This window comes from Protopterus annectens, chromosome 10.part0 (genome assembly GCF_019279795.1).
Source record: "Protopterus annectens isolate FY-2018-M chromosome 10.part0, PAN1.0, whole genome shotgun sequence".
NCBI lineage: Eukaryota > Metazoa > Chordata > Ceratodontiformes > Protopteridae > Protopterus > Protopterus annectens.
In genome coordinates, this window is record NC_056744.1 from 334,782,081 (window position 1) to 334,806,522 (window position 24,442).

Consider the following 24,442-nt stretch of genomic DNA (forward strand, 5'->3'; position numbering starts at 1 on the left):
AGTGGCTCTGCTGGACAGAGGCCCAGGGAATTAATCTAAGGGGACGGCGAAAGCCAACACATTTTGGCTAGGCTTATAAATGACTTCGGGCAGATAGCCTAGTACCTACCTATGAGACTAGTATGGCACAAACCCATAGTAAGCAAACATAATAGGAAAGCAGAACAGCACAAACCAATACAAAGCAACCATAACAGGAGAGTTGCATGGCACAAACCCACAGTAAGCAACCATAACAGGACAGCTGTATGGCACAAACCCATACAAAGCAACTATAACAAGAGAGCTGTACGGCACAAACCCACAGAAAGCAACCATAACAGGAGAGCAGTATGGCACAAACCCATAGAAAGGAAATGTAACAGGAGAGTAGCATAGTTAACTGTTTAGAAAGCTGGGACTTGGGCTTACGAATCTCAAAATGCGGTGAACGGATGACTGAAAATCTGGACTTGCATAAGTCTAAAATTGTCACTAATCAGAATATTCCTATTTCTTCAATGTATGGCGATCCCAGAGATGATCCATACAAGTTCAGGTGGTGAGGCTTACTCCTTCAGTGTTACAGTAGGGAAGCTCAATAGTACAGATATACAGCACAGTCACTGATACAATACTGCATGCCAAGACTAAGGCACATGATACCACCAGGAAAAGATCCAACACAGTAGGTGGACAACAAACGTGTTTCACAGACTTGGAGTGTCTGGCAACCCCACACAGGTGACAGAGCCCTCATTACCAGTTAGTGGCTTGGATGTATCCGATGAGCTGGTGACAACTATCCAACAGTCCACACGAAATTAACTGAATTAATCCCAACATGTTACAGCACTGCTGCACACAGACCCACATATGTGAATGAGTTATTCATCAGAACACACACACATGCAGATCTGTTCTACGGGTACAATGGGGCTGCAACCGCAACTAGCACCACAAGGTATGTACATGCTTTTAAGCAAAACAGTGCAAGAAACTTCTCTGTGTAGAAGATTTTCAGTCCATATATCTCTAGTTAATCACTGTATATTAATCAGATCAGACAAAAGTAGTAGAAGTAGCGAACTTAAACTCGTCTTAAGTAAAAAGAAATATATATATATATATATATATATATATATATATATATATATATATATATATATATAATTGTATAGAATTACTAAGTATTTGAAAGTAATCCAAGCAAGGCAGGCAGTCCGTTTCCAGTCGAAAATCCTTTATTAAGTACACAGACAAGCGATCCAAGTAAAACAAAAATAGAGTAATAATTTCCTCACAAGCTTTCTAAATATATATATATATATATACTTTTTATCAAGCATGGGAGTGGTTTATTGTACTGTAAAACAAAGTGTTATTGGTACCCATGTTAAATTTAAATTCACATCCCTTCACCCATTAGTATGACATTCGAGCTGGTACTGCCCTACCTAGTAGCTGTCATAATAATATAACCCCTTATGTCCTTTAAATAAAATTTATAATGATGTGGTACCTCTTATTTAACCAGATTATTAAGTCTGTGATTTTATCCAAGACAATATACTACATGGCTGGAAATATATCAACCTTAGTCCATTTGGCAATCAAAAAATATATATAAATGTATACATATACACTTTGCATGTAAAAAATCAATTGTAAAAATCATACTCTATTTTCATAATCTATTTTTAACAAAGATCGCTTTCGTCCTTATAGACTTCCGCAGGTCTGTGTACAAGGACCCTAAAAGCTAATTATATAAATATCTATAATTGTATAACTACTGTTATTACACATCATTTTGAATAAAGTGGAAAAAAAAGAGAACCAGAAAAAGAAAAAAATGTATGATGATGGAAACAAAATATACATGAATTACAACAGATTTAAAATGGTATTTAAAACCAACTGGTAGAATAAAATAAAATAAAATTAGTCATGTAAACAATGTGGTAATTTTCTAAGTCCCAGTGCGCTTTTAATTTAACAGTAGTAGTTTAGTCCAGGATTCCTAACACAGTTCAGCTTTAATTGCCACAGGAGTTCATGTTTCTCCAGAATATTCGGGATGTCTCCTTCAAGATCACCCATGTCTATGCGATCCAGGATCTGGAACTTAAAACCTGTGCATCTTTTATGAAGAGAAAGGTGTTTGGCTAGTGCATTATTTTTACATCCAGAGCAGATTTCTGACAGATGACATGAAATACTACGCTTGAGTTTATTTACAGTCTTGCCCACATACAATGCATCATATTCATTGCACTGTGCTGTGTAAATTACTTTTGTAGTGTTACAGTCACCCCCTGAACTGGTCTTAATGATTTTGTTTAAATAAGGGCAATAAAAACTATCACCTTGCTGTATAAATATACAAACTGTACAATTACCTTCACATCTTTTAGTGTTTCTCTCATATGGTCTAGGTTTAAATTCAACAAAACTTCTAATGTTACTGGCCTTCCTATAAACAAAGCATGGGGCTTCACCTAAGATGTTAATCAGAAAAGGGTTTCCTGTAACAATGGCGCAGTTTTCTTCAATAATATTTTTGATACTGCGATAATCCAAAGTGTATGTCAGGATGCAGCTATTTTTGCATTTGCTATCCTCTGTAGAATTTCTTAACATTCTCCTACTGGGGACGTTGAGTGAAGGTGCTTCAGTCCTTTTCAGTTCTATAATGGGCTCCAGGATGTTTTTTTAACATCTGACTTTCATAGCCTCTTCACTAGAAAACCATTCTATATGTTGTTCAGGTTTCTCAAAAATGGTTCCATCTCTGTGGTATTTCTAGCTAATCTATAGCCTTGGGACTTCACTACATTATACTTGTTTTTTGTAGGATGTAGACTGTTACTGTGGAGTAATACGTTAACCCTCGTTGGTTGTCTGAATAGATCAGTGGTGATTCTGTTATTGTTGGTGTCCTTGGAAATCTGCATATCTAAGAAAGTGATTGAAGTACAGCTATGGGAAGAGGTAAACTTCAGGAAGGGGGTTATTTGATTGAGGTAAGTGATAAAATCTCCAAGCTGCAAGGTGTCACCTTCCCACACAATAAAGACATCATCATCAATGAAACGTAAATAGCATGTGATATGCTGCATGTAGTCTGTGTTGTTTAAAACAAAGTCCTCCTCCCACTTGCCCAGGGCTAGGTTAGCTATGCTGGAAGCCATGGCAGCCCCCATTGCTATATCAGTTTTTTGTTTGTAGTGTTTACCATTGAAAGTAAAGAAATTGAAGTCCAGTACAAGATTAAAGAGCTTGCTTAACTTCTGCAGTTGCGCCTGTGTACCTTGATTAGGTTTCTTAAAAGACTCCATAGCTGCTGTTAAACAGTAATTGTGAGGGAGCACTGTGTACAAGCATTCCACATCAATAGTAAATAAATACCGTCAGCTTCCACTGTAATTTTTTTTATTTTCCTCAAAAAATCCATTGAATCTCGTATGTATGACTTTTCTGCTAAAGGTTTCAGCAAGTACTCAAGGTAAATGGCTGTGGCTTCAGTAAGGGAACCTCCACTTGCTACCACTGGTCTATAAGGTGGGTCTTCTCTGTTCTTGTGTGTGGTTTTGGTATTCCAAAAAAGTAAGGTAAACGTGGACATGGGCTCCATAAATAATTATAAAGATTTTCAGTACTAAGTTTTTCTTCCTATAATGTGGTGAGATTAGTGTTTCATAAAGCATATGCTCTTTTTATGTCATCCATGGTAAATAACTCATAAAATTTATCCTCCAGCATGTTCTCTATCTTTTGGTTGTAGCTAGTGGTATCAGTCACAAGTATACCTCCTCCCTTGTCTGCCTTCATTACACACCTGGATTTATCATTGCCTAGCTCAAGCAATGCTTTTCTTTCTCCCTGTGTTAAGTTATAAAGTTTTTTGCTTAGGAGGTTTTTTAAGGAGTGTCCTGATATCCATCTTGCATTTCACTTTGAAAGTGGTTGTTTGATGTAGTGGTGGACAATAGCTGCTAGGCCTTTTTATAGTTTCAACAACAGATTTATTTTCAATGTCATTACTTTTGCCATGAAACTGTACCCTTAAGTTGAGCTTCCTCACAAACATTTTGTACCTGAGCAACCTCACTCCTGCAGCTTAGTACAAAAGTAAGTCTTTTGGACAACACACTTTTCATCTTCAGTCAGTGCTTTAACAGTGTTCCAGCTAAGTGGAGCACCTGTTGTTGTTATTGTACTGGTTATTGTGGCTGGTTCCTCCGTCTGAGCCTGGAACCTGGGTTCCAGTCGGGATTGCCCAGGTATTGTATTTCCCTCACCCCTGTCAACTATTTGGTTCTCCTGTCTCCCTGGGGGTTCATGGATAGAGTATGAGACCTCTGGAATTCCTCCTCTGCTTTCTGGAATCTCAGGGGTTGTAGTAGTATTCCTCGTTGTGGTAGGGGGGAACCTGGTAAGACGGACAAGCTCTGGGGCTCTGGTGGTGGTCGTCATTCTTGTTCTGGTACTGGTGCTGGCTTTGGTATTGGTGTGGTGGTTGATGTCTGTGTTGCTGATATTGGTCCTCCTGAAGAAACTGGTCTCTGTGTAGGTGCTGCTCCTCCTGGTAGCTAGATTGTCTGTGGTCTGAGTTGTCCTATAAATTGTCCTGTAGAAGTCTGTCGGTTCTGGTTGTCTGTGGATTATGTCCCTGTCCCAATCCTTCTGTGATGTCAAAGGCTTCTGCGGAGTGTTGAGAGCCAGAGGGGATTGGGATGGTGGGGAATGAGATGTTGGGGGGGGGGGGGCAACCTCCTGATGGTCCTGTACTGTGTGCCAGTCTGGTTTTGTGAGGATGTCCCCTGAGAAAATCCTGTTTAGGTCTGCTGGCATGGTTATAATTTCCCTTATATCCCCCGTTATAACTAAAGCCTTGTCTGTTGTTGGTTCTCCTGTTATTGTACCTCCTAGTAAGTCTCCCAGGATCATCTTTGCCCAGTTGATCTCGTTTCATTTTATTAATCTTTCTTTCTTTGACGGACTGCTCAATATCCTTTCACTCTTTCAGCAACTCAAATTTAGCATCTAGGTCATTGTGGTTCTCATTTTCCAATGCTGTTTTTAAAGATGTGAGGTCAGCCTTTGTAGCTTCTTGCACACTAAGGTTGTTCCTTACTAGCAGATGAATAAGTATGTAACTGGCATCTTCTAAAATATCTTCCCATTCCTTAGAAAGTGAATCATCCATACTTTTCCACATTGGTCTTTTGTTCAAAGTCCTCTGCGTAGTCTATTTTTATCTATGCTTTGTTGTAAATAAATGTGTTCCCAGTAGAGTACCCTGCATGCGTTTCAGTTGCTCTGCTAGTTTAGAAAAAGTCTCTGAATTCATATTTTCTGGGCCCATTCTTCTCTGTCCATTTTCTGTATCTGTTTGTATCTAATCTACTTCTGTATCATTCCAGATAGGTACAGTTAGTAAATCTTTTAGCCTGTTATCCATGTTTTAAAATGCTGGAATTCCTCACCAATTCAGGGATCCTTTGACGGAACAAAAACCTTGGTCTCAGAGACCAAAGTACCAACAAAAAAAAAAAAAGTAATCTCCATGGTATCCCCGAAGTCTGAAAACAACCTACTAAACAAGTGTAGTGGGTCCAAAAACAAAACAGTGTAAGAAACTTGTGTGTGTGGAAGATTTTCAGTCCATATATCTCTAGTTTATCACTGTATATTAATCAGATCAGACAAAAGTAGCAGAAATAGCAAACTTAAACTCGTCTTAAGTAAAAAAAAAAAAAAATAATAAAAAATATACAATTGTACAGAATTACTAAGTATTTGAAAGTAATCCAAGCAAGGCAGGCAGTCTGTTTCCAGTCAAAAATCCTTTAAGTACACAGACAAGTGATCCAAGTAAAACAAAAATAGAGTAATAATTTGACCTGGTGCTGCCCTACTTAGTAGCAGTCATAAAAAAACCTTATGTACTTTAAATAAAATTTATGACAATGTGGTACCTCTTATTTAACCAGATTATTAAGTCTGTGATGTTATCCAACAAAATATACTACATGGCTGGAAATATATCAACTTTAGTCCACATTTGGCAATCAAAAAATGTTTTATATATATATATATATATATATATATATATATATATGTGTGTGTGTGTGTGTGTGTGTATATACTTTGCATGTAAAAATCAGTTGTAAAAAGCATATTCTATTTTCATAATCTACTGTTAACAAAGATCGCGTTCGTCCTTCTAGACGTCTTTAGGTCTGTGTAGAAGACCCCTAAAAACGATCTATAAAAATATATATAATTGTATAATTAGTTAGTATTGTTATTACACATCATTTTGAATAAAGTAGAAAAAAGAGAACCAGAAAGAAAAAAATAAGAAAAAATGTATGATGATGGAAACAAAATATACACTTAAATTACAACTTTTTTAAAATGGCATTTAAAACCAGATGGTATAATAAAATAAAATAAAATTTGTCATGTAAACAATGTGGCAATTTTTTAAGTCCCAGTGCACTTTTAATTGAACAGTAGTAGTTTAGTCCAGGCTTCCTAAAAGAGTTCAGCTTTAATTGCCACATGAGTTCATGTTTCTCCAGAATATTCGGGATGTCTCCTTCAAGATCACCCATGTCTATGCAATCCAGGTTTTTGGACCCACTACACTTGTTTGGTGGGTTGTTTGGGATACCACGGATATTACTTTTTTTTTAATGCCTATAAGCTATACAAAATTGGTATGCCTCAGGCATGTTATCATTATGCATTCACAGATTCCAATACTGTAGAGTTAAACACAACACTGATACCTGCCTTACATCAGCAGGTCGCCTGCGGCTGATGATATAGCTCCATGCACATGGTACAGTCCAATGACAGTGGCACTTAGTACAGTTAACACTGAGGGCACCACTTGTGGCTGATGATACACAGCACCATGCACATGGTACAGTCGAATGGCAGTGGCACTGTCAGCAAAGTTAACATTGAGGGCACTAGCACACCAATCTCCAGCACATTAGGTGATGGTGAAGGGCAGGCTGAAACTCCAGTGTTAACTGTATTTAGCACGACATGGTCTGTCCACTCTAGAGCCACCAAACATCTCTCACTTGCTCTCCCTTTCCTAAGACTGCTCCCCACTATAACTCCAACTGCCACGACAACTTGTTGTCTTTCGGCTTTTCCCGGTTAGGGGTTGCCACAGAGGAACTCCGGTCCGCTAATGATTGGCAGTAAATTTTGATGAACACTGAGGTGCCAGCTCGACTTTCAACCTTCAACGAAAGCACGCCCATTATTGCATGTCTTTCAAACGCCCACCCAACCGCGGGGAGGACATGCAGATTCCACACAGAAGGCACTCCCCGCACTCCAGCCGAGAATCAAACGGGAGAACCTCTTGCTGTGAGGCAACAATGCTACCGCTGCACCACAGCCAACTGCCACAACAACAACGTTCAAAATTAAAAAACTACAATTTTAAGGGGAAGGGGTGGCTAGTATGACAGTGCAGTACCTCTGTGAACTGTGAGGAGAGGTACAAAGGATTTTGGTGCCTGGAGCACTTCTCCCTGCCCTCTGTAATAAGGATGGCTCTGAAGTAACAAGTGCTGTGCTTACTGGTCAAACTGTCCTCCTATGACAGAAAGTGTGACACACTCCTCTGTGTTTTATAAAACGAAGTATGTACTGTTAATACTATACTATTCTGTGGTAATTAGTGTTATTCTGAAATAGCAAATTCTACTTCACTGGCTGCAGATGTGATGCGCCCATCTGTTTTATAAAATGAAGCGAGCATGTTAATACTGCACTACTCTGTAGTAATTAGTGTTACTCCAAAATATCAAACTCAGCATCACTGAGTATAGATATGACTCTCATTCACATTTTATAAAATGAAGTATACACTTAGTGTAATGCTATTCTATGGAAATCAGTTTTACTCTGCAATAGCAAACTCTACGTTGCTGACTGGAGATACGACACGGGGTAAAAGCCCATCTGGTAAATTATATTTTATTGTAATGCAAAATTAACTAACACTGTTCAAAGATAAAAATAAATACACACACTGTCAACAAGGTATCACTACTGGAATGGAACTTGACTGTGGCAAAAAATCAACTACAGAGACCAACATTTAATATTCTATTATTAAACTGATAATAAAAGAAAAATGATGGGAGACTTAACAGGACACAACCAAACACTGAAATCACCTTTTCTCAAATGTCTGATTTGGGCAAGAAGAGCGGTCTCTACTGGAGATGCGACATTCTGCAAAGGATACGTAACATGGAACACACTATTAGCGTAAGTGGAGTTGTGACAAGAGTAATCTGGAAAGACTAACTTTCAACACTGTTCTGTTAAACTAAAGGTGGATCTTCAACCTCAGACTATAAAACTAAGCACCCCCCCCCCCCTCCTAATCAGTGCTAGAATATATACTTTGTTGGCAAAGCTACCCAAGCAAGGGTTCTTCATCCCCCCACCCCCCTTGCAAAAACATTTTTAACCAGCAAATCATAAAATTTGCTGTTAAGCTTTTAATGCTAATATCAAATCTCATTATTCATAACTGCAGACCTGTAATGTCAGGTAGCCACCCCCAAGCACCTAACCTGATGAGATCAAGCTGCAGAGTTCAACACATTTTTTAGCAAAGTAAAACATGAAAAAAATGGTTGTAATTTAAAAAAAAACACTAAGGGTTTCAATGTTTTATCATTTACAGAGGTTCTTAAATGAAAACCTTACCTTAGCAGTCTTGATGTAATGACTTAAAACTTCAGCTCTTATTTTTAGTGTCTGTGCATGAAGGATCTCACGGACAACCCAAAAGCTGACCTACAAAAAACAAAGTCACATTCAGACTTGGATCATTCACCAATGTACCGTTCTGTACAGCATAAGTGAAACAACTGTTAGTAAACAAAGTGCCTGGTCTAAATCAGACTATCAGCCGAATAGTGCAATCTTAGAAATGTTTCTTGAAAAAAATATGCATCAGTGACTGCAAAAGCAAAGCCAACAGGAAATGCAATAATAAAATGATGCATCTGTACACAGTAAAGGATGCAAACAGCTCACAAAGATGTTACTGTAAGTTTTTTTTTCAAAACCAAAGTGTCAGTATCACAGTAAGGTTCTATTATCCAAATGTAATTTTACATTAGCAGTAAATCACCCCTATCATGACACAAAAACCTCTCGTTTCAACTACGTACACAAGAAGAAAACACAAACATTCCACAAAAGGAAGAGACGAATATCTAGCAATATTAAAAACTGGAGACATGAACAAACAGCTGCTGGGGGGGGGGGGGTTTAAAACAATAGTTATGGAAGTGCTGTAGCAATGTAACTATAACATTCCTATGTAATATTTTTACATAAAGTTAAATAAAATACATTTCTGCTTGTAATGAGTAGATGAAATCACAACTGATAAATTCACAGAGTTTACTTACCTTTTGCTGTCTTCCCAAGAAGAATCTCTAAACCACATTTCACATCATGGATAAATCAGCTGTGTGGAGATCCCTAGATTTCTGCCTTTTTTGGAAGCTAAAAACAGATCTAGTAAGTCTAACCACTTGAAATTACCCTTCTGGACCAAGAGGGGTTAAAAAGAGAAAGCCAAAGTGAAATCTCACCTGCCAAACCTCGTCAGAAACCCACTATATATCCTTTTTAGAATTGAAACTTCTTACAGTCCTAAAGTATATAACAAAACACCCAAACTGCCCATTTCACAATAACATCACAACTAATTGTGAACAAGGTTGGAGGGGAGAGAGATACAAACCTGCTGTATGCAGACTATGTGGCAGTACAGGGGGAGACTGAGCTATAACTTCAGCAAAGGACAGGAGAATGGAATGCAAATCTGAAGGCACATGGGATGAAACTAAGCACAGATAAGACGGTGGTAATGGCAGCAAATTGGGGAAATCAGAAGTTGTTGAGAATAGAGATAGAAGGGAAGATAGTGAAACAGGTAAACAGCTTCAAGTATCTGAGAGGGGTGGTTGGTTGAGGAGAAGGATAGTCTGAATGAAGAGGTCAAAGCTAGAATCAGAGGGGCTGCAGCCAACTGGCATAGAGTATCAGGTGTAGTCTATGATAGAAGAATGCCAAAGAAGCTTGAAAGTAAGGTGTGCAAGACAATGGTGTGACCAGTACTACTGTATGGTACAAAAAAAACTGGGCAGTAAAGGCAGAACGGTTGAAGCTAAAGGTGATGGAAATGAAGTGCCTGAGAAAGGTGGTAGGATGCACTGTGGGGCAGACGAAGAAATGAGGACACGAGCAGAAGACAAAGTAGCTCCAATTGCAGAAAAGATCAGAGAGAACAGATAATGGTGGTTTGGGCACATGTGTAGAAAAGCAGAAGACAAGCTGGTGAGGAAGATTTGGGATAGACAGGAAGAAGGTAAGAGAAAGCAAAGAGGTGGATGGACTGTGTGAAAGATCTGTGACAGTCAGGCATGAGGGTTGAAGAAGGCAGAAGTGTGGCATTGAATCGAGAAAGTTGGTAACAGTTAACATGATACCCCGACCCCATATAAAAAATGGGAAAAAGGGGGGTGATGATGATGATGGCCACAACTATTCTGTCTCTGGTCAGAACTAGTCTTGTTTGATACAAAAATAGTTTAAAAGGCACTGCCAACCAAACAAGTTAAAAACAACTTCTTGATTTGTCTAAATTGTGGGCGTCAGTGCAAGTTTCTGCAAAATTTCTTATCCCCTCAACCATCCACAACACTAGGTATACATTTAAAACATAAATAGTTAATTCCAACATCTCACCCCATCCCTATTAGTAAGCAATACCCTATATCTAGCCAAACTACAACTTTCCACGACAAATACTAAACTGAAATTAACACAATGCTATCCACATATACTTTTGCTAAAAACACTCCAGCCACATACACTACATCATCTTCTCCTAGCACTAACTCAGTGTGGAAATGTCCACTCCAATCCCGGCCAAATAACTTGCAAAAAAACAATCATGCCTCTAAACCCCACGACTTATATTTTTGTAACAATTAATGCACAAAGCCTCCGCAACAAAATTACTGAATTCCAGTCCTGGCTTTGTCACCATTCACCAGACATAGTAGCAATAACTGAAACCTGGCTTAAAACATATATGGCAGACACCGAAATCCTTCCACCAGGTTACAACATTCTCTGTAATGGCAGACCCCATAAAAAAGGTGGAGGTGTAGCCTTAGTTTATTGAGACTCCTTAACAATAAAAATTCCTCCGAAACCTGTCCCCACTTTTAATAGTACAAAAATCTTAACATCCCTTCATATAAACCCTAATAAATAACTGTATTGCTGTCATCTGCATTCCCCCAGGTCAAAACACCCCCCATTTGGAAGACTTCCTATGTTGAATTAACCAAAATATCTCCCAAGAAACTATTATTCTTGGAGACACTAACATTAATTGGCAAAACCTAACCTCCAAAGCTCCTGTTACCAGCATTAACCTCCATAGTTTCACACAACTTATCACAAAGCCTACATGTGCTTTAAATACCCGAGCAGAATCTACATTAGATTGGATTCTAGTATCTCACCCCCACTACTACTCCAACACCGGCATCCTCCCAAATACTAAGTGATCACCTACCTACTTACACTCATAGAACCCAAATACAAATCTTCAAACCTCACACACAACTCTACCAGGAACCTTGACAACTTTGATCAAAACATATTTATCAATACCCTAACAAGCTCAAAACTGGACACCAATAGAAACACTGCCTCTGGATGATGCGGTAGATTACTTCAGTAATGTCTTTCTAAGCACATTAAGTACCTTAGCACCTCTTCGTACAAAATAAACAAAACCTAACCTTGTCCCCTGGCTAACTAAAAACAAACTAAACAAACCCTCCTGTCTAGAGAGAAAGCCTGGAAAATATGTAAAAATGTAGAACTCAAGCAAATGAACAAAATTATATACAACTTCGAAATACTGCAAAAAACTTATGACTGATAAGAAAACCAATTTCTCCTCACAACTATCCTCCCAAAGTAATAATCCCAAAAAATTCTGGAAATCTGCATCTTCCCTACTTAATCCTGATAACATTCAAAATCTATCACCCTTTCCTGACAAAGACTCTCACCAGATAGCACAAATATTTAACACCCATTTCACTGACACGGTCAAAAACTAGTCAAGGATTCATCTACAAAAAGCAACCCTAACTCCCAAAATACCACACAGCTAGACCCCATATCTACCTTTAACAATAATCCACCCAATCCTCCTTTCTCAGTACAACCAGTACCCTAAATCCCTAATTCTAAAATTACTAACCAAACTAAAGCCCTGTTCTCACTCTGCTGATAACTTACCACATGAATACTTACAACTTGCTGCCAAAGCTATAGCTTACCCTGTAAGCATTTTTATAAATTGTTCAATCTCGGATTCTCATGTCCCTCAACTGTGGAAAAAGTCTACTATAACTCCACTACAGAAAGGTGGCAATGTACACAATCTCTCAAATTACTGGCCAATCTCCATTCTCTTCCCGCTATCAAAAATCCTAGAAAAATGCATACAATCCCAACTACTAAATCACCTCATTAACCACAACCTCCTTGCTTCCACTCAACACGGATTCTGCCCTGGACATGCACAACCACAGCTTTACTTTCCTTCACTGATACTGTGAATAACGCTCTTAATGCTGGCCTATCAACTTCAGTACTCCTGTTGGACCTATCAAAGCCTTTTGACACAGTATCACACCCTAAGTTATTACAATATTTAGAAAAACTTGGATGCTCTCTAAATGTATTAACCTGGGTTTCCTCCTGCCTAAATGATAGGCAACAATCAATTAGATGCCAAAACCAACAGAGTATCTGGCAAATAACACAGGAGTCCCACAAGGGTCCATTTTAGGACCACTACTCTAACATATTCATTAATAATTTTAATAAAGCCCCCCAACAAAGCATACTAATTCAATATGCAGATGATTCAACTATCATCTCATCCTCCAACAATTTCGCTAACCTCCAGAAGCTCACCCAAGGTGCATTTACATCCATAGAAACCTGGCTAAATGATGCTCAATGTTGAACCCCCAAAAAACTAAACTGTTACTATTTTCATCAAAACTTCTAGCCGCAGAATTCAAGATTTTTTCGCATAACAATGCAGAAATAGAACAGGTTCTATCTGCAAAACATTTAGGAATTACTACTGATAAACTCCCTTTTGAACAACACATTCTCAATACAGTAAAGAAAACACATTTCATACTTGGCAAACTATACTGACAAACTTTACCCAGATAAACATACCAAGATAAAACAAGCAAATATTTTGCGTATCCCATCCCTCTTGTATGGAAGCCCAATTTTCATCAACCCCCACACATCCCTCACTAATAAGTTGCAATCTTGCTACTACAAGATAGCAACATTAACCTCTAACATGCCCAACCGCTCACACCACTGCAAAGCTATATCAAACCTGTCCTGGCTTGAATGTCACCACTATCTCCACTGCAAAGCTATATCAAACCTGTCCTGGCTTGAATTTCACCACTATCTCTATTATACTCAGTTAACACTTGCTCATAAGCCAATTTTCAACCTATCAGCTCTACTGCACTCCAGTCCATCTTACACACCCCAACTAGAACCCTCCACTTTTCAGAAAGGACACTTTTAAAAGTAGCTAAACCCAACAAAAAAACAAGACAATGCCTACAACACTGACAAACTATGGAATAGCCTCTCCTCATATATTACTCAACTTGACTCCCTAATAGCCTTCAAAGCTGCACTAAAAACCCACTATTTAAATAATCCCAGCTGTACCTGTGAAATACAGTGCAAGCCCCCTTAACTTCACACACTTAACTATTCAGATCCTACTCTTTAACCCTCTATGATTTTCTTCTTCCTCTATACGATTGTTCCTACCTACAATATGTGCAAGTTACTAATGATTATGATTACTTTCTTGTGATTGAAAGTATATTATGTATCCATACAGTCTATATACCATTACTCCCTACCCTATGCTAATGTATGTACATCTCTCTTACTTTGCATTTGTTCTGTACAGTATTTGACTACCTGTGGAGCATTTCTCCCCAGGCCTCACCTGAAAATGGGTTGCTGACCCAGTGGACTTTCCAGGTCAACAAATGTCAATAAAGAATAATAAATAAATGTGCACTCAACATTTTTGTGCTTATGACCTTTATATCATTCAGTCAGCTTATCACTGATAAATGCTTTGTATGCTGAATTGATTAACCTTCTCAAGGAAGTCTCAACCTTGGACTTAAAAATCCACCTTACCCAGACTTCCAAATGGCTGCACACTGATCAACAGTTGGATTAGAGCTCTTCCACTGTAAAAACAAACTGTGAATAAAACTAGAACAAAAAAATGGTTCGAAGATAAAGTTGAGTGTAGTAAAAATAAAACTATAAATAATGATAAAAACACTCAACTAAGCACCGACAGCTCCAGTTTATTAAACAGAATAAAACGTAAGCGCTTTCGCGATCACACACTGTCGCTTCATTAGGTCTGATGAAGCAACAGTGTGTGGTCGCGAAAGCACTTAAGTTTTATTCTATTTAATAAACTGGAGCTATCAGTGCGTAGTTGTGTTTTTATCATTATTTAAACTGTGAATAAAAGCCAGTAAAAGTTAATTTGGGTAGAAATTTGCCACTGGCTAGAAATTACAATGTCTTGATCCCAGTAAAGAAGAAATATGGGAAAAGTAAAAGTAAATCAATCAGAAAATGGAGATAAAACTCTAGCCGGGAAGAACCTTTCAGCTCATCAGCAAACAAGTTTCAACTTTGACACAGGAGGTGCTTTCCAATAATTTAAAGGAAAAATATAGAGTAGCAACAATAGCATACAAGTAAGCACAAGGTAAGGCAGCAGTGTCACAGTGGGTAGCATCGTCTCACAGCAAGATGTTCTCCGGTTTGATTCTTGGCTGGGATGCCTTCTGTGCAGATTCTGCATGTTTTTTTCTATGGGTGCTCTGATTTCCTCCCACATTCTAAAGGCATGCAGTATGTGGACTGAATATTCTAAATTGGCCACAGGTGAGTGTGTGCATGTGTGTGGTATGAAGTACAACTGTGGCATGGCTAGCCACCCAGTAGTCTGAACATTGGCTCTAGTTGACTGTCCCTACTGAAGTGACACCTCGGCTCCATGTGCATAACTGGGAGAAAGGGTTGTGGATGGAGGTAATACACTTGCCTTTAATGCTGAAAGAACAGAAATCTGTGGGGTCTATCCCTATCTCAGGTGACTGGATGTGTTTGGCAGTTTGCCAGAGGATTAAGGCTATGCACTGTTAATGTGGTACTTTACTTTCTGTGGTACAGGGTTTGAGTCCCTCAACCTTCACTTGCCTAATGCGTGACCTTGAGCAAGCAAGTTACTTAATCAGATAGTGCTATGAATATACAAATCAAATCCACTCAAATGAAGTGGAACACTGTAGGAATATAAAAAAAATGAAATAAAGCTTGAAAAAATAAGAAGTTATGTACTCACCATAATGTTCCATCTGAGTAGGTGACTTAATTTGTCTGCAACCTGTGGGTCTTGGATCCGATATCGGATCCGAGCCAGCAACTATTTATACAGCTATGGATCTGAGCTCCTAGCTCCTCCGCTCACCCATAATCCCCTGCCAACCCCAATTGACCTCAGATCAAGTTTGCCCTCCTATATACCTGAAAGGTATCCCAACAGGAAAAGGCAGGAATAATACTATCATCTAACTCTTCTGAAGGCCAGGGGGAAGGAGGGGGGATGGTTGCAGACAAATGAAGTCACCTACTCAGATGGAACGTTATGGTGAGTACATAACTTCTTAATCTGGGGTAGGGACTTCATTTGTCAGCAACCTGAGGGACAGAGGCCCCAGCTATCTGAATCTTAGGCGGCCATCATGGAAGGATGTTCCGGAGCACTGCAGAGCCAAAGGATGCTCTCCCTCTGGAAGTGATGTCCAGTTTGTAGTGGTTAATAAAGGTATGAGATGAGGCCCAAGTGGCTGCCAGCAAATATCATCCAAGGGGACTCCAGATCTGAAAGCAGTAGAAGTAGATATGGAGTGAGTGGAGTGAGCGCGGACCCTTTGAGGTGTGGGCCTCCCAGAAGCCTCATAAGCTAGAAGGATACATTGGGAAATCCAGTGTGATAAGGTGACCTTCGAAACGGCTTTACCTAAATTGAATTTGGCAAAGGAAACGAACAGCTGATCAGATTGTCTGTGACCAGCAGTCCTATGAATATAGAAACACAGCTGCCTGTGCACATCTAATGTGTGCAGCTTGTATTCTTCTTTATTTTGGTAATTAGGGAAGAAAACAGGAAGATTGATGGACTGATTGATATTGGTTACTGAGGCCACCTTAGGTAGAAAGGATGGATTGGTCCTGAGGTACACTCTACCCTGATGAAAAACCAAGTAAGGGGGTTTTACGGAAAGAGCTTGAAGTTCCGAAACTCTTTTTGCACAGCTGATGGCTACCAGGAATGCTGTTTTCCAAGACAGATATTTAAGATCAACGGAAGCAGCTGGTTCAAAGGGGGAAGCAGTCAAGGCCTGAAGAACTAGCGATAGGTCCCAAGGGGGTATGGCTTCTCTGATAGGGGGCCTAAGCAGAAAAGTACCCTTGAGGAAGGTTTTACATAGTTTAGCTGACATCAAAGGACCTGTCTCTTGCCCTACATGGTAATGGGAGATGGCTGCCAATTGTACCTTGACTGTCAAACAGCTAGCCCCTTGCTGAAAAACCCCGGTAAGGAAGTCCAAAACGGACGTTAGCGGAGCAGTGAAGGGGTCCAAATTATGATGTTCCACCCAGACAGAGAAGCGCTTCCATTTACTGCAGAAAATCTTCCTGGTGGAAGGTTTATGCACTGCCACCAAGATGGCTTTGACTGGTAAGGAGATACCGGGAGTCCTAATTAAGAGTGGAACTGGAGCAGCCAAGCCATCAGCTTCAGGTTGTCCAGATTCGGGGTCGGTAAGATTGATGGATGGGAGATCAGATCCGGGCTGGTATCCAGAATCCAGGGATGATTCACCAAGTGAGACCACAGGTAAGGGAACCAAGTTTGTCGAGGCCAGAATGGGGCAATGAGGATCATCTTGCTCCCCAACCGAGAGGCTTTCTGCAACACCTTTAGCATCAGGGGTAGAGGAGGATAGGCATAAAGTAGACTGGGCGGCCAAGCATGCACTAGAGCGTCTCTCGGGGCTTTCCCTGTTGGGGGAATCAGGGAGAAGAAGTTGTCGCATTTCGTATTTGAGGGAGAGGCAAAAAGATTGCAGCAGGGTTGCCCCCATTTTGTAAAAATCTGCTTCGCTACTCGGAAGTTGAGAGACCACTCGTAAGGGGAAAGAATAGTGCGGCTGAGTTTGTCTGCCAGAATGTTGGACCGTCCCGGAATGTGCGTTGCGATCAGAAAGCGGTTGGTGGAGATCACCCATTCCCACACTCTCATGGCCTCTCGGCAGAGAGGATAAGACCTGGTTCAACCCTGTTTGTTGATATACCAGACAACTGACATGTTGTCCGTCTGTATCGCAATAGTTCCGACGGGAAGAAGGTTGTGAAGTGCTTGCAATGCCAACAGCACTGCCCTCATCTCCAGAACACTGATATGCAGGGAGGTCTCTGAGTCGTTCCATGTGCCTTGGACTGTTCTGCCTGAGCAATGCCCCCCCCCACCCGAGGTGAGAAGCGTCCGTGGTCACCGTGACGAGGGGAGGTGGAGCGCAGAAGGGACGACCTGTATGGAGGTCTGGGGAATGCAGCCACCATAACAGGACCCTCCTGCAAGCCTTGCTAATAGAGACAGGGTGATAGAGAGGGAGAAGCTGGAAGGACCATTGTACTTGAAGGGTCCAATGTAATACCCTCATGTTTAGGCGAGCGCACGGAAGGAGTGTAATTGCCGCTGCCATAGAGCCCAGTGCCCTCAGGACCAATTCCGTGGGTGGAGCTTCTGATTGGAGGATGGCCCGCACATGTAGACTGAGGTTCTGTAGTCATTCCGAAGTGAGGTAGGCTCGTAGACTTCTCGTATCTAACCTGGCCCCTATGAAGTCCATCACTTGCGTTGGAGCAAGGGAGGACTTGTCCATATTGATCGTGATGCCTAACTGGGGGGGCTAGGTGAAGAAAAAAATCTCTGGCTGAGCAGAGTAGATGCCTTGTTGGGGCAGTCAGGAGCCAGTCCAGGTACGGGAAGACCTGCATTCCCTGAAGTCTCAGGTGGGCCGCTATCACTGCTAAAACTTTGGTGAACATCCTGGGGGCTGTGGTGAGGCTAAAGGGAAGGACCCTGAACTGATAGTGGCTGGCTCCCAGCCGGAAGCGGAGAAACCTCCTGGATCGTCTGTCCATTAAGATGTGGTAGTACGCATCCTTGAGGTCGATAGAGCACATCCAGTCTTTCTCCCGCAACAGGGGGAGAATGGATTGAAGAGTGACCATTCGGAATTTCTCCTTGGTTACAGACAGGTTCAAGAGGGAGAGGTCAAGAATTGGTCTCAGGTCCCCCATCTTTTTTGGCATCAGAAAGAACCTGGAGTGAAACCCTAATCCGAGCTGGTTTGGGGGGACGGGTTGGATGGCCCTTTTTTCTAGCAGCTGCTGGATTTCCGCGGCTACAGCCTCCCTCTGATCGGGTGGTACATTGGGGAGGTTCTTCAGTCTGGGAACATGAAGCATAGGGATTTTGTAACCTCTGGATATAATCTGAAGCACCCAGCGGTCTGACGTAATGGACTCCCATGCCGCCAGATGCCTCGAGAAGTGCCCCCCGACTGCCTCCAGAGTGGAGCAGTCGGGCAACCCTTCAGGGCTGTTGCGTGGGCCGATCAGAGAAGGATTCTCTGGACCCAAAATTTCTCGGTGCCCCTCTGCCTCTAGGGCGGCGTCCTCCCTGTCCTCCTCTGCCACGGAAGGACTGGTTGTCCAGAGCAGGTTGGGAATGTTGCGATTTCCGGAACCACATCTTGTTCTGTCCCTTTTGGTTCTTGGAAAAGGACCTCTTGGGAGCAGAGAAGCGGACTCTGATGGCAGACAACGTCTTCCCATCCTTCTCGCTCTGGACAAGTGTCTTGCGAACGGTTTTGCCAAACAAAGCAGAACCATCAAAGGGGGCATTCGCAAAGGACGCCTTAAAGGGCCCCGCAAAGTCACAATGTCAGAGCCAGGTCTGGCATCTCATAACTAGGCCCGCTCCGCTAGCTCTAGCGGCTCACTCAGTTGCGTGAGACAAAAGCCGCATAGAGGTATTAGAAACAGAGCTCAGAGTGGCCATACAAGTGGAGTACAATTGCTTGTCCTCTGCCAACATTGACTCTGGGGGGGGCAGCGTATTCTTTAATAATCGCGCTGCATCCTGATGACATGTGCCATGTAGTTCAGAGACCTTACCGAGAAGGTCACTGAACTGAATACCTGCTTCCCAAGGCGATCCATCAAGTGAGACTCCTTGCTCGGAGGATGGACCGAGGGGCTCTCCTGAGCTAGTTCCCTCTTAGTGGCTGCCATCAACATGGCATCTACAGGGGGACCCTTGCTCCAGTGGGGTCGGTCTGCGGGGGGGGGGGCTCAAAATCCTGTCCAGGCGCTTGGGAATAGGCTCCACAGTGTCCGGCTCCTTCCACGCCCTGGTGGTCACAAGGTCCACCAAGGGGTCGGCTGGCGGGGACACCCAAGAGGTAGATGGGACTGCTTCGAATGCCTCCAGGAACACGGACTCGTTGGAGGAAGCCTTGGGGGCAGACCCCCCCCCCCCGAGCCTAAGCATTTCCATGATGTCTCCAAAGGAGACATCCTCAGGGGGTGATCTTGGGGAGCCTTCCCCTTCATCCAAGTACGTGTCCTCTGTTAAGGACTCGGGGGAGTCCACATGCCTCCTCTTACACTTATGCTTGCGAGGCACATTCTCGGGGGGCTGTCCAAAGAGGTCTCGCCAGCAATGTCCTGTTCCAAAGGAACAACCTGGGACGTCGAAGCAGGCTGTCCCTGTGGCCGATGATGGAAGCCTGGCCAAGCAGACAGGGAGAGCAGGGCGGAGCCGAGACAAGGGCCGGGGGTCTGGATGCTCTCGACAGAGCCCTCTCCACAACATCGAAGGCCGAGGGGGAGCTGCTCTCCCTGGGCTCAGAGAGCAGACTCCCACTCGAATCCGATGAAGGGACTGGAACCGGCGTCGAGACAGTCGGATCCGAGGGACCAGTGTGCTCCAACCTGGATAGAGCCGAAGGCACACCGAATCCCTTGGATCCGAAGCTCGGGCCACGGCTCAGGTCAGATCCAACGATGAAACCGACAGACTCGAGGGCAGGGTCGGATCCGAAGTACCCAGTACTGTCGGTGCCGACCCACCCCTGGCTCCAACGCTGCCTGGCTCCAAGCGCTCCGAACCCGGGAAGCGGGTCGGAGAAGGAACTATCGGAGCAAAAAAGGGTGTCGAGCTCCCCCCCCCCGAAGGGGGGGGGGGCAGGAGCACTCCCATCTGCAGCTGGGCCTGGATGAACCTTCTCATCATCCGGTCCAAGTCTGCATCAGACAGGCTGTAGGTGGATCTCGACGAGGCAACCGAGGCAGGCCTGGAGTGCTGCCTCGATGACCTCGACGGAGATCGGGTCTCCTCCTCCTCCGGTCCCGGGGAGAAGCAAGGTGATCGGAGACGAGGAAGAGGAGACCTGGAAGTCGTGGAGGGAGAAGCCCGCTTAGCTGGGGGGGCCGAAGCAGAGGCCTCGGCCCACCGCTTGTGGTGCTTCTCCCTCCGTTTCTCCCTCCTGGCCTCCCTATCCTCCGGCGCTTTAGTGGGAGTTTGAATCCCAGCCAGAGGAAGGGGGGCAGGAGTGGCCACCACCACAGGCTGGGGAGGTGCCACGGGAGTAGCGGAGACCGAAGCCGACTCAGAGGGCAAAAGTCCCGCCAGGACCAGCTTCGACCTCCGCTCCTTCAGTGCCCTGGTGTTGAACCCTGCACAAATCGTGCATCCTGAGGACAGGTGTTCAACCCCAAGGCACCGAACACACCAAGTGTGGCCATCCGGCGGTGAAAGCTTATGGCCACACTCGGTACACTTAGAAAAAATGGCCTTTGGGGCCTCCGACATTTCTCAAGAAAAAGAACTACACAAGCACACTAGGCCCCAAAACACACACACACACACACACACACACACACACACACACACACACACACACACACTACGACCAGCGAGGGGAGGAAATATACTAAAAAAGAGAATAAAATTAACCTAAAGGGATCCTAAACACACACACGAGTTAAGAAAGGAAAGATTTTTCTTATTTAACAAGTTTTTTGAAAACTTATCTGACAATCACCAGGAGCTCTGCAATCCAGCTGTCTCTTCTAAGAGCGGCAAACTAGATCTGAGGTCAATTGGGGTTGGCAGGGATTATGGGTGAGGAGAGGAGCTAGGAGCTCGGATCCATAGCTGTACAAATAGTTGCCGACTCGGATCCGATATCGGATCCAAGACCCACAGGTTGCTGACAAATGAAGTCCCTACTCCAGATCAAAAGTTTTAACTAAGTATTCAGACATACTGATAAAAATGCAACATCAGAGGATGAAATGAAGGAGACTGGCTTGTGCATGAGATGTTTAAACATTACAGAAACTGAATTAGAAAACACAGCGTACACAGAAAACATTAGCATTTTCTTCTGCACCACAGAAACTAGAAAAAAGGACTGCATTAACTTTATGAAAGTGCAAATAAGCAGCTGGACTGATGAGCCACTGTAGGATTTATTAATGGAGAAGGCACGATGTGTGTTCCTAATCTGGCCATGAGGAATCAGCTAAAACCTAGATTAGCAAAGATGCAATCATACCAGCAAAAATAGATGCTTCTGACAAAAATGTGACAGAAGGAGAACTACTTAATTGGGAATAGCAAGTCATCACTGTCATCAACCCCCATTTCCCATTTACTAAAGGGTCAGGGGTGTCACATCAACATTAGTCAATGTAACCAAATTACGTAAGACAATACTTACATCACCAAACTGCAAGCCAGGATGTGTTTGTGGAAAATGATTATTCACTGTATAACAGGCTAAAGTGAAGCAGGTATAACCTAGCAATCAAGGAGTGTCTACCAGAAGGTGTGACAAATGAGGTACTGCCAGTGCAGCTAACTGGTATTTTGTAAATTATTATACGTCATTTGTGAATATCAAACCAATTTACACAAGACGCGTGTTACAAATATATTAGAACTGTATGTCATACAAGATGCTGGTGTTACAAATGTATTAGAACTGTATGTCATGTGGGCATCAAATTGATTTGTACAGACGTTTGTGTTGAAATGGTATTTGGAAAGTGCAAGTGTATTCACACAGTGTGCCCTACTGGAGAGAACAGAAATGTACATGCACTATTGTAACTGTTTAAATGTATATGTTTTAACAGAGGAAACTGGAGGGTTAACCTCAGTCCAGCAAACTTCAGAAAAATATCTGATATTAAATCACTTTACAGGCTAGGCCACAAAGATGCTAGTTCACAGTTTCCAAGGCAGCCAGAGAGACAAAGTCTGTACTAGGAAGCTTTCTGTATTGTCTTTTGGGTGAACTAATTGCCACTCAGGAAGAGAGGAAGTGTTCAACTGTTTTAAGACCTCCAGAAGCTCAACAGATCTGAGCAAAGCCCTTGTGTGTATTTTTACAGGTAGGTGCTAATTCCTGCCAGCTTGCAGCAATGAGGGTTTTGCATGGGAACTAGACGTCAGATGACAAGAAGTGATGTCATTCTGCAATCTACCCCAGCAGTAATATTTCAGATATTATTTTGAGAAGTCTATTAGTGAGAGACAGAGCATTCTGTATTCTGTCTTGGGCCAGACAACAATAAGGACCATTCAACACATCATCCACCTTACTCTACTAAGTAAGTTATAAGGGTATAGTAACTCTCTTAGATACAAGTCAGTAATATAGTTCATAGGTTCATACTAGGCTATCTGCCCTAGGGCATTTATAAGCCAAGCCAGAGTGTGTTTGGCTTTCGCCACCCATTTTAAATTAATTTTGCTATGCCCTTTTGAGAGGTTAGTATATGAATCTGTCCCTCCAGCATGTCCTATTTATTTCAGTGCTGAGGTTCAAGTCTCTTGAGCGTGTAGCTCGATGGGATTTGGATTTTCTGAGGTGCAGCATGTCCATTAATTCCGGGTTGGACATGGCTTTATACGTCAGGCACAGATCGCCTCTGAGCAGGTGGTATGCCACTGAGTAGAGCTGGAGTTTCTTTAACCGGGCAGCATATGGCATCTGTTTGAGCCCTTTGATCCTCTTGGTGAGGTACTTTTGGGGTCTTTCCAGTTGCTGCAGGTGTCTGGTAAGGTACATCCCAAAAGGGGCATTATACTGAATTATGGGCCTGATGAGGGATGAGTAAAGGGACACGATGACCTCCCCCGATCTAGATGTGAATCCCTTCATGATTAGATGGGCTATATAAAATGCTTTTCTAACCACTTTGGCCATGTGGTTGTCAAATGAGAGATTGCTATCAACTTGGGTCCCCAGGTCCCTAATTACTTCTTCTGTACTTAATGGGTTACCACCTATGTGGTAATTTGTGGGCACTTTTTTTTGCCAAAGGAGATGTCTATACACTTTTTGGCGTTTAGCTTGAGGCCATGGCTCTGACACCAGTTGCCTGTTTCTATGAGGCCCTTTTGGAGGATGCTTGTGTTGGCTGGAGAGTCGATTATGGCGCCCAGTTTGCAGTCATCTGCAAACTTGGTCAGCCACAGTCCTTCCGTGTTGGCCTGTACCTCCGAGAAATATATAACGAACAAGAGAGGTCCCAGGACTAAGCCTTGTGGGACGCCACTTGTAACTGGTTTGGAGTCTGACATGGCTCCAGAAATTCTAAACATTTGGGTTCTGTCCTTGAGCCAGTTTGCAACCCATCTAGTGACATAGGGGTTTATATTTAAGCTGGTGAGCTTATCTATAATGCCCGAGTGGGGTATTGTATCGAAGGCTTTTGCGAGGTCCAGGTAGGCTGTGTGGATCACCTTCCCCTCGTCAATGGCCTTGGTGACTGTTTCAAAGAAATCGACCAGGTTTAAGAGGCAGGATCTGACCTTAAAGCTGAACTGGGTAGGATCCAGTGTCTGTAGGTCCCCAATATCTTTATTTATGAGGTCCATGATGATCCTTTCCATAGCTTTGCAGACAAAGCTAGTCAGGCTTATGGGGCGATAGTTTCCAGGATCCGTTGAGGCACCACCTTTGTGGAGAGTGACCACTGTTGCTGTACGCCACTCTTTGGGTATATATCCTGTAGTAAGGCTGAGATTGAACAGTAGTTTTATGTTTGGGTTTAC

General features: G+C 42.6%; 1 protein-coding gene across 1 annotated transcript in view; it reads right to left on the reverse strand.

The window, feature by feature from the left end:
- Positions 1–24,442, reverse strand: part of RALGPS2 (Ral GEF with PH domain and SH3 binding motif 2) — a 2,773,917-nt gene that overhangs the window by 1,369,038 nt on the left and 1,380,437 nt on the right. Inside the window, exon 7 of the mRNA XM_044085226.1 lies at positions 8,740–8,829. Within this exon, the coding sequence (XP_043941161.1) occupies positions 8,740–8,829 (90 nt within the window). The remainder of the gene's footprint in view (positions 1–8,739; positions 8,830–24,442) is intronic.